General features: G+C 44.9%; 1 protein-coding gene across 1 annotated transcript in view; it reads left to right on the forward strand.

The window, feature by feature from the left end:
- The first annotated feature begins 1054 nt into the window (after positions 1 to 1054).
- HMGCLL1 (3-hydroxy-3-methylglutaryl-CoA lyase like 1) overlaps positions 1055 to 13683 on the forward strand; it is a 60347-nt gene continuing 47718 nt past the window's right edge. Inside the window, exons 1-3 of the mRNA XM_079970530.1 lie at positions 1055 to 1290; positions 9925 to 10002; positions 10961 to 11068. Coding sequence (XP_079826656.1) covers positions 1174 to 1290; positions 9925 to 10002; positions 10961 to 11068 — 303 coding nt within the window. The 5' untranslated portion in view covers positions 1055 to 1173. The remainder of the gene's footprint in view (positions 1291 to 9924; positions 10003 to 10960; positions 11069 to 13683) is intronic.

Consider the following 13683-nt stretch of genomic DNA (forward strand, 5'->3'; position numbering starts at 1 on the left):
TTGTTTTAAAATGTAATTGTCAACCTGCAGATTTTATAGAATCAAAGTAAGGAACATGTTTACACTAATAAACAGCGAGTTAATATGAAGGTCGGGTGGACTTGCCAAGAGGTAGAAGTCCACCCCCACAATTTCGGGGGCACCGCAGTGGACACTGCAACTATTCTTTAGAATGGAGCGAGAGAGGTGTGGTGTGCGTGCGTCGAATTTCAGTGTTGCAGAGTGTGCCGCTGAAATTTGAGAGCTCAAGGTTCGCCACTGACATTACCCTTCCTTAGAAATCACATCCTGCTCTTTACCTCGTCCAAGGTATTGAACTCAGTGCCAATCTTTGAAACACCAAAGACCTGCTGCCATCCAACTCTGAAGCAGATAGGCCAAGGGGCAGCGTTCTGCAATACAGTATCAGTCCTGATGCACAGGCACTCTTAGTGTGCTCAACCCCCCCCCCCCTGCTTTTTTGATATCACCTGCTCCCAGATCACAGCTCTCTCACTATGAAAGTGCTCCAAAGTCAAGTCTTAGTGAGCCCTGCTGGAAATTTTATACTCTTAAGTCATGTCTTTTTGGTCCTTATCGCTTCTCTCTTCTCGTAGTTCTTAATGGCGTGAGCAGCGCTTAAAGAGGCTCTGTGACCGCCACCTACTGGAACAGGAACTAAATATTGCTTAAACAGACTCCCCACCACCACATATACTGCGCGCACCCTCTGTCTGCTCCAGTTTAAAATTCAGAACGGTTGCAACCTTCCTTACTAGACGGCAATCTAAGGAATGAGTCCCACCTAACTCTGCATGGCATGATCCAGCTATTCGTCAACCCCTCGCGGCTTCCGCGGTGGAGAGCGCAGCCTGGCCCTCTCTCTTGCCTTTTCTGGGATGCGCTTATCCCCCAGCTGCGTTACCTGGCGAAGGATGCTGAGGCTGCCTGAGCATCCGCAGCATCAGCATCACGACGCCGACCCAGCGAACTCCCGACAGCCCCTCTCGGCCAATGAGCGCCGCAGCTGGCGACGGCGACTCCTCGGATTGGCTGAGGCGGGCGCGCTGGCTCCGCTCTCTCCGGGCCTCGGTTCCGGCGCGGGTCTCTGTGCGGCGACAGCAGCGGCGATGGCTGGCCGCGGCCGCGGGGGGAGGAGACGGTGCTGCGGGCGACCTTGAGGAAGCAGCGGCCATGGGCAACATGCCGTCGGCGCTGAAGCACTGCCTCAGCTACCAGCATCTCCTCAAGGAGCAGCTGTGGATCGGAGAAGCGGCGCCGCAGCCCACGGCGCTGCAGCATCCCGGGCAGGTACCTGAGCGCCACGCAGGGACGGGGTCGGCGGTGATGTAGGGCAGCAGGTGCCCTCACCTCTCCACCCGATCCCTGACCCTGACCACCTCCGGGTTAGTGGGAAAGCCCCCTTGGATGGTTTAGGCCCCCGTCAAGTGGGTGGGGGTCCCTACTTACTTTGGACTTGGAGGTGCCTCCTCTATATTACATACATACATATAATTAAATTTCCACAAATGTCACATAAGATTGCATAATACATTTTTCTTTTGTTTTATTGACTTCCCATCCCATTTTCCATGGTGGTTTTTTTTTATTCACCCTGTCTTCATGCTTTAATATCATAACCATTATACAATAATCTCTCATTCTTTCTGTTGCTCATTGTTCAAATCCTGCTTGTGAATTCATCATACTATAATATTTGTTTAAATAGTCTGAAAAGGCTTCCATTCTTCCATAAAACAGACATCATTAAGTTCTCTTGTTTTAGCTGTTAGTTTTGCTTTCAAACACTCACCTGTGTTTTCCCTCTGGGCAGTGCAGTTGTTGAAACTGCTCTCCTTTGGATCGCATGGTAGCTTCTTGCTTTGCCACCCAGTAAGGGTGAGGAAGCAGAGTTGGAAGCGGCCACTTGCTGCCCATCTGATCACTTGCCAGTCTCTCTGGGCAGCAGCAGCTTGAATTCAGGACCAGCAGGTCCAGTCTTCACTGGTGTGCCACCAAGACAGAGAGACTGAGATGAGCAAGCAAGCAGAGGCAGCAACCATAACCACTGCATCCCCTTGCCTTCTGGGTCAGGTGTGGGGAACTTGTGGCTGTCCAAATGTTGTGGGCCTCCAGCTCCCATCAGCCACAGCCAGCATGACCATATGTCAGGAATTAGGGGAGGTGTAGTCTGGCAAGATCTGGAGGGCATCAGGTTGGCACATGCACCTGTCAAAATCTCTAATGCAGTTTCCCAAGTGCAAGCTGGATGTGAGGCATTTGAAGGTAAATGGGCATAGTTTGGGGGAAATGGACTCACAGGCCAAATTGGGACTTGTGCCAGGCCAGATTTGGCCTATGGGCCAGAGGTCACTACTCTTGTTTGATAGCTAGCCCTCTTTTGAGTTGAGCAGGACCATGTATCCCAAAGCAGTCAGGAAGCCACACTTCCTGACTCATCTCTGAGAGACAACTATAATTTATACTTTCCTTTTATCTCTTGCACTGTGCAGGTAGCTAAAGCCCAGGGTAGTCATTATCCACCCTGCCCCCGGTGTGTTGTCACCTCTTATAATGTCAGTAAAGCCACTTTGACAGCTCCCCCCACAAATTAGCTAATGGGACAGGATTGCCATATGGTGTGGATCATTATTTCTGCCTTATTGAATATTCTTCAATATGAACTTTGTGATATAGGAAACATCTGTTGAAAAATCCAAGCCTCCAGTTACAAAGGTCTAACCCTTGGGTGGGCAGAAGTGCATAGCTTTTGGGATTGGAAACATTTGAGTTGTGTAGAAAGGGGTATATCGACTGACATAAAGTTGCAAAAAACTTTACCCCAAAGCCCTCTCCCTTTTCACAAGCAGATACAAAACAAAACCCCAAAGCCCTCTCCCTTTTCACAAGCAGATATAAGGCAGCAGGTATGCATTGGCTAGGTATAAGGTAAAGGTAAAGGGACGCCTGAACATTAGGTCCAGTCGTGACCGACTCTGGGGTTGTGGAGCAGCGCATGGAAACGCCGTTTACCTTCCTGCTGGAGCGGTACCTATTTATCTACTTGCACTTTGACATGCTTTCAAACTGCTAGGTTGGCAGGAGCAGGGACCGAACAACAGGAGCTCACCCCGTCGCGGGGATTTGAACCGCCGACCTTCTGATCGGCAAGTCCTAGGCTCTGTGGTTTAACCCACAGCGCCACCTGCGTCCCATGGCTAGGTATAGAGAGGATGTTTTTAAGGTTGAGAGCCAACAAGTTGAAGCTCAATCCAGGTAAGATGGAGACACTGTTAGTGGGTGGTTTCCTAGAATGGATGGATGAGAGATTGCCTGCTCTTGATGGAGTTACACTCTCTCTGAAGGAGTGGGCACGTAGCTTGGGGGTACTTGTGGATTCTTTGCTGTTGTTTGAGGCTCAAGTGGCTTCAGTGGTGCGGACTCCACAAAAAAGAGAATTTAGAGAACATTATGCAAAGTGACTTTTCTGGAGGGACAGAAAGTGAGGAAAAGAATAATCTAGAAATATTATCAGAAAAAAAATGTATTTTGGACATTATGGCTCGGCTCTGTAATGGACTGTTTTGACACACATTGAGTCTTTACATTTTTAGGGTACCTTTAAAGCACTTTAGAGGCACAGCATATATAGATATATAGATTGTGTGTGTGAACTTGCCCTTAGAAGATCTGCAGAAGGTTTTCTTTGGTACACAAGGAAGTAAAACAAAGATAAGCCAAGCTCTAAACATCAGAGGAAAATCTGCTTCCTCTTATGTACACATTCCTGATGAGTTTCAGTCCTTGGAGGACTTTAATTTTCCAAATTAAGTAGTTTCCAAATTGGCAAATATCCCTTGGAGCGTTCTATTATTTCAGAAGTATTTTGATCTAATGGATTTTAGAAGCCATTATTACTTCTGGTAATCAGTTTATTACCATTAGATGTCCTTAAAAAGTATGGTTTTAATTTTAAGGTTGCTAAGAGTCTTAGATCTTTGGAACCATTTTATTGCTGTGTATTTTCCATCATGTTTTCATTCTCAGGCTGGCTACTTGCTATCTGTTTATGTCCCCACATATTTATTTTTCTCTTTCTCTTCTTGTGTATACTCTTGTAGTACTTCCATCGTTTTTGCTGTTGTTGGTCCATCCCATGCTCAGCCTTTCCTGAGCCAGGTGGAATGTGTGTCATCCTCATGCTAGTGACACCACCATCCGAATCCATAAATGACTAATTTCTGCGATTTTTTAAAAAATAGACATTGAATAGCTAGGGGGACAAGATGGAACCTTGCAGAAACCCACTGGAAAAGTTCCATGGGGCTGAGCAGAAGTCCTTAACACTACTTCCTGGGAGTGGTCTTGTAGGAAGGAGCCGAACCACTGTAACCCAATGTCCCTGTCTGGAAACTCACAGTGCTGCTCTGTATGGACCCCATAGTCAATGCTACTGAAAGTTGTGGGGAGATCTAGGAGAATCAACAGGGTGACACATTCTCCCATTTATTTCCCGATAATGGTAATCAGGGTGACCAAGTGGTGTGTCAGTGCTGAAGCCAGATGGAAATGGGTCTACGTAACTGCTGCACCCAGGACCATCTACTGCTGGCTGTCCACCACTCTCTCAATCACTTTGCCCAGGAAAGGGACATTCATGGTAGGGTAGTAGTTGTCCATTTACCCCAGAGGCCAAGGAAGGGGCAGCACTACCCCTCCTGCAATGAGGCATTAATCGCTTCCTTGACCCACCCCCTTGACCTTACAAGCCGTGATGGGCAAAGATGATAGGACCAGAAGCAGCCGTCTTGCACCAAGTCAGACATTTGGACCATCTAGTTCAGTATTGTCTACTTGGATTGGCAACGGTTCTCCGGGGCTTCTGGCAGCCTTGCCTGTGGATGCCAGGGATTGGACCTGCAACCTTCTGCATGCAAAGCAGATGCTGTACCTTGAGCGATGGTCCTTCCCCATGAGGTGGATCTTTTGTTGATTTCCTTGAATGCCAGATCTCACATCCCAGGAAGTGATTAGCAGGCAGCTGCTTGTGCTTGTATCTGCATGTGGGTGTCTCAAGTTTGTTTGCTTTATTCACTTACAGTTGGGATAAGTTTAAAGAAGGCTGTAATTCCATGATTAAAGGTCACTGGCATTTTTCTGTTATAAACTTCTATTTTCATCAATTTATAACTAAGCATGCGTGTGTATGTGTGGAGGGGAATGTTTTCATGGAAGTATTTGGCAAACAACATGATCACAGGCCCTGGTAGTGCTTTTCTCTCTTGCTCAAATGAGGTAGCAGAGGGTATGGAACTGAAATTTACTTTCCGATTTACATGGCAGTACTTTTTTTATTTTGGGGGGAGGGTGGGAATGGCTGGTTTTACAAGCTGTTTGTTCTTCTTTGGCAACACCTGATAAATGGAAAATGCTTGAGGCTCTTAGGCTTTCATGTAAACTGTTTCCTTGTTGATATTCAACATAATTTAGCCATAGTGCTCACTTCACTTCACAGAGTTAATACCTAATTCAATAACCAGTCATTATCTTTAATCATCAGACATGCATTTTTGCCGGATCAAATTTAGGAAGAAATGTTACATTGACAGCCCATCAGACAACAGCTTTGTGCAGAAACTGCCAAATTAAGACCTTTTCTTAAAAGAAATTTCCTCTAGCTTTTAATTTTCATATTTAAATTCTGGCTTAAGTTTAAATGTGATTTTTAATATTTAAGTTCTGGTTGACAGGAGTGATTTTTCATCAGGTTTGTTCTCTACTTTTGCCAATTGCACATTTTGATGTTTATGTATTTAAATTTTGAGTGCTGCTTTGAGCTTTTCAAGGAACAGAGGTTATTTAATATTGTGTAAGAAATTCCTGCTATTCTGATCCTACAGGCACTAGTCTGTTACACCCCGGTTTCCTGAGCAGTGAGAAGTTCAGGGGCAGCACAGCAAGATTAGAGGTTGTCTTCAATCTAGAACTTGAGTAGACCCATTAAATTAATGGAACTAGAAGAAGAAGAAGAAGAGTTTGGATTTGATATCCCACTTTATCACTACCCTAAGGAGTCTCAAAGCGGATAACATTCTCCTTTCCCTTCCTCCCCCACAACAAACACTCTGTGAGGTGAGTGGGGCTGAGAGACTTCAGAGAAGTGTGACTAGCCCAAGGTCACCCAGCAGCTGCATGTGGAGAAGCGGAGACGTGAACCCGGTTCACCAGATTACGAGACTACCGCTCTTAACCACTACACCACACTGGCTCCACCATTTTGATTCCACTGCAGATCCACTCCATTTAAGAATATCCAGCACACATTAAAAGCACATGGATTCCTCTAATGAATTCTGGGAACTGTATTTGCTTCTCAGAGGGCTCTAGTTCTTAGCACCATTAAACTACAGTTCCCATAATTCTTTAAAGTCATGTGCTTTAAATGTCCATTGGATATACAGCATGTGTTGTTTCTCAGTGGGTCTACTCTGGGTAGGACTACCATTGGATACAACCATTGGATGAGAGAATATTGGATATATTTTTTATTTATAGGTTGCAGTCTAGCAGCATCTGGAATGCATCACATTGGTGACCCCCTACAATATGCAATAACATGTTCCTGACCTTTGACTCCACTTGTACACGCAGGTTTACGGGTGTGTGCCTGTGCCAGTCAATGTGACAAGATTTGGCTCATAACGGTTGAAAATTATTATGACAATAAAAGCTTTATGCACGTTTCGAACGCATCCTGTTTAAGGTATGATACGTTTAGCACACTTCAGATCCTCTTGCTTCTTTCACAGATGTGTTTATATCACGAATGTGGCATTTGCCTTGTAAGCGCAATTATCTGATAATCATGGAAAACCTCAAAATGCAATGCCCTTTTGTCAGGAGGGCTTCCACTTATAAGAAAAAGCACTTTCTGAAAGGGGTGGGAGATGTTATTTAGCAGATGTGAAAGTTTTGCCTTTATATTTAAATAAAATAGGTTTATGTTCTCCGCAAGTGTGGGCCTAGCTTGGTCCAAGGAAGGTTTAGCCTGCCAGATGCCGTATGTGATCAGAGATGTTGTGCAGCTGTTTCCCATTTCTTTTTACATCGCTCACATAAATGCATAGTACTGGGTTTTTTTTTTTAAACTGTACTTTAGCAGTCATTGAAGGATGTTACTACATGGGATTTAATTTAACTTGCAAAGCAGTTTGTGGCAAGGGAGGTGACACCCACGATGGTGGATGCGAGAGATATACCCAAAGGCACAGCATTGTGAGGCTCATTTCCCCTTCAGATTCTAGAGAGAAAAATTTAAGACACCTGCCCCTCCCACCGCCCCCCCCCCAGTGTGAGCCATGTCAAAATATGTGCCTTGGGTAAACAATTATGCATTTCATTGTGCACATTTCGAGTTCCAGTTGTGGAAGATTTTGCAGTCAAACCTAACAGTGCATGCATATGGTTTTTTAGTAAATGAAGGGGGTTAAGGATCATAGAGCTGTGAATTGCTAAAGAAGGCTAGGTCATGCTCCCTCACTTTTGGGGAGGTAGGAAGTAAGTCTTCTTCCTTTCCTTTCCTTTCCTTTCCTTTCCTTTCCTTTCCTTCCTTTCTTCTCTCTCTCTCTCTCTCTCTCTCTCTCTCTCTCTCTCTCTCTCCTTCACTTTAAACCATGTAACTGAGCAGACATCTGAGGCTGGGGCTCCAGACTCAGACCACATATTTGAGACCAACTAATGTATTTTGTAACCAGGAGCACCTTCCCTGTGTTGTTACTGCTGTAGGGTTGAACAATGCTCTGATTATTGTAAGTAAAGCATTTAAACTTACTTAAGGTTGTGGTCTATTCACTCGGAGAAGGGTAGAGGTGGGGGAGCACATTTGAGAATACTGGGACATTTTGAGCTCCAACAACCTAAATTTTCAGCACTTTGCAAACTCTGCACATATTTCTGTTTTAAACTCTGCTGGGGGTTTTTTCGGCTAGAGAGTGAGTCTCTTTTGAATTTCAGGCAGTCAGCAGTTTATTCTTTTGTAGTTTCCCACACACGTGGGACTTCAGGATTAACTAATATTCCCCGGTTATTTCCCAACGCTTGTCAGTGTCCTCTCCTACAGAAATCAGTTCCTGACTCCTACCCAGGCACCTGTCCTGCAAGTCTTGTCTTCTGTCTGCACAAATCTTCCCCTCCTCATTGATACTTCCATGGTTAATTGGGACTTAATGAAATGAAGGTCATAGTTAAGAAGGCATAGACCTTTTAAATGGCTAGAGCTTCAGATATTGAAGCAAGAACCTTATGTTTCACCATGCTGCAGCAACTTTTACAGTCTGCTTGCTCATGTTGCTCTGGTCTAGGAGAGGGAAGGGAACCTGTGGTCCTCCACATGCTGAACTACAACTCCCTTCATTTGTGACTTGCTTGAATTTAGCATACTGGCTTTGCATACTGAACTAGGCTTGATTATTTGTGGTAATAATAATAATAATAATAATAATAATAATAATAATAATAATTTATTATTTATACCCCGCCCATCTGGCTGGGCCTCCCCAGCCACTCTGGGCGGCTTACATAAAAACCAAAAATACAGTAACATATCACACGTTAAAAACTTCCCTGAACAGGTAACTACTTCACAATAGCTTAATTCTACCCTGTGGCTTTTTGAATTCTTTGGATAGCCTTATTAGTCAAATCTGAAATCTTTACTTGTCATAGGCCCATCTTTGTTTTCTTTCTGAATTTCCCAAGTTTTAGTTTCTCTCTCCCCCACCCCTTCCCAATTGGCTTCTGTCTAAGGCAGGGTTTCCCAAACTTCAGTCTCCAGCTGTTTTTGGACTACAACTCCCATCATCCCTAGGTAGCAGGACCAGTGGTCAGGGATGATGGGGATTGTAGTCCAAAAACAGCTGAAGACCCAAGTTTGGGAAACTCTGATATAAGGCAAGCTGTGATCCTCCAGATGTCCCTGGACTACAACTTCCTGCATTGACTGCTGTCTGGGGCCTATGGGACATAATATGAAGGACATCAAGTTCTGAACCTCTGGTCTAAGGCCATGGTTGAAAATGGGTTTTTTCTGAAGGGACGTTTAAGGAAAGGAATGATAGTGGGGTGTTAATGGCCAACCCCCACTTCTCAAAGTAGCCTGCCAACAAGACAAATGGTCATAGGCAAGCATCCCCTCTAGATTGGTAACTCTGGAGCAGATTTGTCACAGGTGCTGCCAGTCACCAAGCCTTAGGTACACAGAAGCTGCCTTGCAGAGGTAGACCATTGGTCCATCTAGCTCACTGTTGTCTACATTGGCTGGCAACATCTTTCCAAAGTTTCAGATAGGGGTCTCTAACAGGGGATACCAGGGATTGAACCTGGGGCATTCTGCATGCAAAGCAGATAATAATAATAATAATAATAATAAGAAGAAGAAGAAGAAGAAGTTGAAGTTCACAAATATATGTTTTGGCTGTGTAAACTTTATTTTTGGAGGAGGTATGATCTATCACATGTTTCCTGACAAATATCTACTCTTTAATCCTAACACTGTGGGAACACCTTGTGGTGATTATTGGTGGTTTGAAAAGCACTCTGCACATATTCTGAGATTTTTTTCTTTTTTATAACTTGCCCACTCCTGGACTCATCCCTAGTACCTCAGGTTACATACGCTTCAGGTTACAGACTCCGCTAACCCAGAAATAGTGCTTCAGGTTAAGAACTTTGCTTCAGGATAAGAACAGAAATCAGGCTCTGGTGGCGCAGCGGCAGCAGGAGGCCCCATTAGCTAAAGTGGTGCTTCAGGTTAAGAACAGTTTCAGGTTAAGAACAGACCTCCGGAACGAATTCAGTACTTGAAACAAAACTCTTTGGGGCAGTGCCCCAGAGTGGGAGCCCTAGCACATATTATCTTTTATTTATTTACACACTTTTCTGTTTTAGGAACTGCTCACAAGTGGATTTCCCGAATTTGTTAAAATAGTAGAAGTCGGGCCTAGAGATGGATTGCAGAATGAAAAGGTAAGTGGACAATGTGAGTTGAAGTGCTGAATTACGCATGAAAGCTAGGAAGTTTAAAGCATGAAATGGATCTTCTGAAATACGTATGACTGAAGTGCTTCAGTGTGTGCATGAACTTTGGTTTCAAACGCACACAAACACATGTGTAGTTAATTGATTATGGAGGGCTTTTAATATCTTTCTACAGCATTTCTACAGCAGGCGGGGGGAAGCTGTAAAGGTAAAGGTAAAGGTACCCCTGCCCGTACGGGCCAGTCTTGACAGACTCTGGGGTTGTGCGCCCATCTCACTTAAGAGGCCAGGGGCCAGCGCTGTCCGGAGACACTTCCGGGTCACGTGGCCAGCGTGACAAAGCTGCATCTGGCGAGCCAGAGCTGCACACGGAAACGCTGTTTACCTTCCCACTGGTAAGCGGTCCCTATTTATCTACTTGCACCCGGAGGTGCTTTCGAACTGCTAGGTTGGCAGGCGCTGGGACCGAAGGACGGGAGCGCACCCCGCCGACCTTTCAATCGGCAAGTCCTAGGCGCTGAGGCTTTAACCCACAGCGCCACCTGCGTCCCTTAGTAGCACCTTAGAGACCAACTAAGTTTGTTGTTGGTATGAGAAGCTGTAGCCAGTAGCAATTGGCAGGCAGCAGGGGCCACCACAGACCTGGCTTCCCAGCACATTCATTGTTACCATGTACCTGGATGTTGCGAGGGCAGCGTGGGAACAAAGTTGGGGGCAGGGGCACTGCTGGTGTGCTCACATTGCCCTGACCTCCCCACCTCCCTGTCATACTCATATCCCTGTAGGTGTGCCAATTTGCTTTTGCCTGAAAAAAAAATAGCACCTGTCTGCAGTATCTGCCATTTTTATTTTAGAGCGTTAAAAATACCTGTTATTGTTGTTCAAAACGCTTTTGCCACATGCTACATTTTGTACCAATACCGGTCTCCCCCTTACTTTCCCACAGGCTATAGTCCCTACAGATGTCAAAATTGAATTCATCAACCGACTTTCCAAAACAGGCTTGCCTGTCATAGAAGTGACGAGCTTTGTTTCTTCGAAATGGGTACCTCAGGTAAATTGAAAAATGCATTGTACAGAAGGATCCAGCATTTTTATGCTATGTAGGTTTCCCATAGCAGGAATGTCTTTCTGAACCATCACCCCCCTACACCTTATGCCTTATACCTGCTAGTCACCTCCCACCTGACTTTGCCCTGCCTTGTCCACACTTGGCACTCAGGACAGAGGAACGTAGCAGCTGCTTTATGCCAAGTCAGAAGAAGAAGAAGAAGAAGAAGAAGAAGAAGAAGAAGAAGAAGAAGAAGAGTTTGAATTTGATATCCCACTTTATCACTACCCGAAGGAGTCTCAAAGTGGCTAACATTCTCCTTTCCCTTCCTCCCCCACAACAAACACTCTGTGAGGTGAGTGGGGCAGAGAGACTTCAGAGAAGTGTGACTAGCCCAAGGTCACCCAGCAGCTGCATGTGGAGAAGCGGAGACGCGAACCCGGTTCACCAGATTACGAGTCCACTGCTCTTAACCGCTACACCACACTGGCTCAATTGGTCCATCATTACGTGCAGTGTAAATTAATAACACAGACTCTTCTTCGGTAAAAGAATAAAAGCTTTACTGAGTTAAAATGAACTTGTTTGCAAATAACAGCATGGTGAACAGAAGATTAAACTAGCTTCAGAGCATACACGGAGTTATTGAGTCACACATTACGCATCAACAGTCTCCACTGAGCACAAGCTTCACAGAGCACAGGCTCCACCACTCACAGATACACAGACTGAGTCTGCCTGCAAGCAGATACAGTCAAATCTCATTCTGCATCTGCTTCCACTTGCGTCCACTTCTGTGAACATCCACAGCAAACCCAGAAGTACCAGAACGGGTTACTTCCATGTTTGCTGCTTGCGCATACACAGTAGCGCTAAATTGCGCTTCGATGTGCGTCATTTTCGGCTTGTGGGCGGGCCTCTGGAATGGATCCCGTCCACAAAACGAGGTTTGACTGTACTTATACAGAGAATGAGTCATCCTCAAGATGAGTCACAGTGATTCAGCATGCTAAATGATTCTGCAGCTTTTCAGCATTTCACAACATTTCTAGACTCCTTTACTGCTTCCGCTCTCAAATACCTTTGTCACATGACACATCAAGCTCAGTCTTGTTTACGCTGACCAGCAGTGGTCCTTTAGCATTCTACATGGGAGTGTCTCCCAGCTCTACCTGCAGTTGATGGGCATTAAACTCAGGGTCTTCTGCTGGCAAGACACCACTGTTGTCATTCCATATTTCTACATGGAGCCTCTAGTGCTCAGTTGATGTCAAATCTGACATTTTACTATTGTAGCAACAAGGGAGCAGAGCCTGGTTTAAATCAGCTGGCCCAATGAGTTGGAATAAGAATTAAACGTTCATTCAGTGGAGGTGCAAAAGCAATCAGCCACTGTGGATATCAAATCCATCTGTCTTCAGTAAGCTTATAATAGCAAGTAATTGACCAAAGTGATCCTCAATATACCAAAAGCCTTCATTTATTTCAGACAATTTCCTGGACTGAATGGGACTTGGCAGCCCTTTCCGTATCAATAATGTTAATTGGGTGAAACAGAAATATTCCTGGTGTTGCACTTTGCTGGGAAGAGCCTAGTATTAGTAGTGTGTGTCATGCCACAGAGAGATTCTGTGTTAGTTTCCTGTCCTCACTCCTCATGAGATTAATCTATAGAGTAAATGCTGATTTTTATCGTAAAGTTACCAAGCAATGAATGGCCTTTGAGATAGGTAGGTCTGTGTCTGTTAACTATATTAGGATCCCAGAATGGGTTTGAATTTAGGTAGTTTGTTGGTGAAGATTGTGGCCTGAATTTGGTGTCTTAGTTACTTAATTGGCGCAGTTTGACAGCTGCGTCAGTCAACGCAGAGCTAAAATGCAAGCTGCACCTGTACCCCAACTCTTTCCTCACTGTGCCAAATTTGAAGAAAAAGAGGCTTTAAAATTTTGTATGTAAAGCTACCAGGGCAATTTGCCTTTCAGATGGAAATGCCTACATCTGTTTTTCACTACACTGATGGAGCTTGAACTTTTATTACTGCAAAGGTGTCTCTGGTGTGTTGCTCCCATGAGGGATATTCTACCTACCCAAATATTCCTAAAATGGGGAAAATATATGGGAGTTCCATGAGTTCCATTTCCTGGCATACAGTTAGGTCAGTTGCTCTACTCTTAAAACTTTAATACAGAACTTGGTTTGGACCAAACAATGCCACAGTCCAAATGGGGATGACTAGCAGGCCTAAATAGTCCTGCAGAATAGAAGTTATCTACCGCTGCTTTAATAAAAAGCCTGAATAATCTTCAAAACCCAGACACAACATGAAAGTGGGCAGGTGGGGATGGCGGTAAAGCAAGTGGTTACTTTGTTCCATCTAAAAGCCTAAGATACTTCTTCCTGACCTCAGATGCAGGAAGCTACAGCCGACAAGGCCAAGGAAGTCCTACTGAAAGCAGAGAATATGACAGATCCTGCCCCTTGAGCTCTTCTCCAGCCCCATACTTCACAGCAACTAAGCAGACCTCCGAAAGCATATTAGTGATTTTAGCTGATGCCATGGTAATCTATTTTAAATTAAAAGAACTCATCTCAGTGCCCTCCTGCCTGAGATGAAAGC

Source organism: Podarcis cretensis (assembly GCF_951804945.1).
Source record: "Podarcis cretensis genome assembly, chromosome: 3".
NCBI classification, from domain to species: domain Eukaryota; kingdom Metazoa; phylum Chordata; class Lepidosauria; order Squamata; family Lacertidae; genus Podarcis; species Podarcis cretensis.